The following is a 1,052-nucleotide window of genomic DNA, read 5'->3' as shown; positions in this document are numbered from 1 at the left end:
CACTGTGTATTAATCTGAATGAAATAGTGGAACTTAAGTCAAATCTTCTTCATTGGGTTCCAAAGTTCAAGGGACTACCGGGTGAATATCCTAATCAACACCCGCAGAAGTTTCAGAATATAGTAAGAAGTATGAAAAAAAGCGATGATAATGATGATACAACTTTTCTACAAGCTTTTCCATTTTCATTGACGGACCAAGCATAATTATGGTTATATTATCTCCCTTCCGGAAGTATTACCACATGGACGGGAATGAAAAAGCTGTTTTTGGAGAAATATTCTCCTGCTTCTAAAGTTGCAGCTATTCGTAAGAAAATCAGTGGCATTGTACAAATCTCTGGAGAATCTTTGTACGACTATTGGGAGAGGTACAAGAGATTTTTGGCGAGTTGTCCACACCATCAGATACCACCACAACTTATTATCACACACTTCTATGAAGGGTTACTACCACATGAGAGGTATTTGATTGATGCGGCTAACAGTGGTGCACTGGCTAATAAATCCATCGAGGAGGCTACTAGTTTGATCGACAGCATGGCTGAAAATACGCAGCAATTTTACACTAGAGATTCATCGGTGGTTAGAAGAGTTAGTGAGATTGGAGATTCATCGTATATTGAGCAACGAATAGGTAATGTGGAAAAGATGGTTCAACTGATAGCTTTTGCAGTTATTCTTACATATGAAGATGATGCTGAGGTGAATGCTATATTTCCTAATCAAATGCAAAGGTATGATCGATACTCAAATACTTATAATCCTGGTTGTAAAGATCACTCAAATTTCAGTTATGCGAACAAGCAAGCTGCAGCTCCTGATCCATATGCGATACAAGGTGGTTTTCAACAATCACAACTCCAGCCTCAAACTCAGCAACATACTCATAGTTCCAATTTAGAGGAGATGATGAAGGTTATGATGCAAAAACAAAAGGGAATATCTCAGAAACAAGACGTTATTTTGCAACAAAACCTACAATATCAACAAAAGAATGATGCTGATGTTAGAGACTTACAAATGCAGATGGGAAAATGGCAACTGATATGA

The 1,052-nt window shown here is 37.7% G+C and overlaps 1 protein-coding gene across 1 annotated transcript; it reads left to right on the top strand.

Moving 5' to 3' along the window:
* Positions 1–254: 254 nt before the first annotated feature.
* On the top strand, positions 255–1,052 carry LOC113315532. The gene has a single exon (XM_026563798.1). The coding sequence runs from the start codon at positions 255–257 to the stop codon at positions 1,050–1,052; it is 798 nt and encodes a 265-aa protein (XP_026419583.1).

This window comes from Papaver somniferum, chromosome 10 (assembly GCF_003573695.1).
Source record: "Papaver somniferum cultivar HN1 chromosome 10, ASM357369v1, whole genome shotgun sequence".
Classification (NCBI taxonomy): Eukaryota; Viridiplantae; Streptophyta; class Magnoliopsida; order Ranunculales; family Papaveraceae; genus Papaver; species Papaver somniferum.
Note: the sequence above shows the minus strand (reverse complement) of the source record. Positions and strands in the feature narration are given on the sequence as shown.

Bases quoted from the DNA above. Each gene is read 5' to 3' on its own strand.
- LOC113315532 (XM_026563798.1), top strand. From the start codon at position 255: ATGAAAAAGCTGTTTTTGGAGAAATATTCTCCTGCTTCTAAAGTTGCA.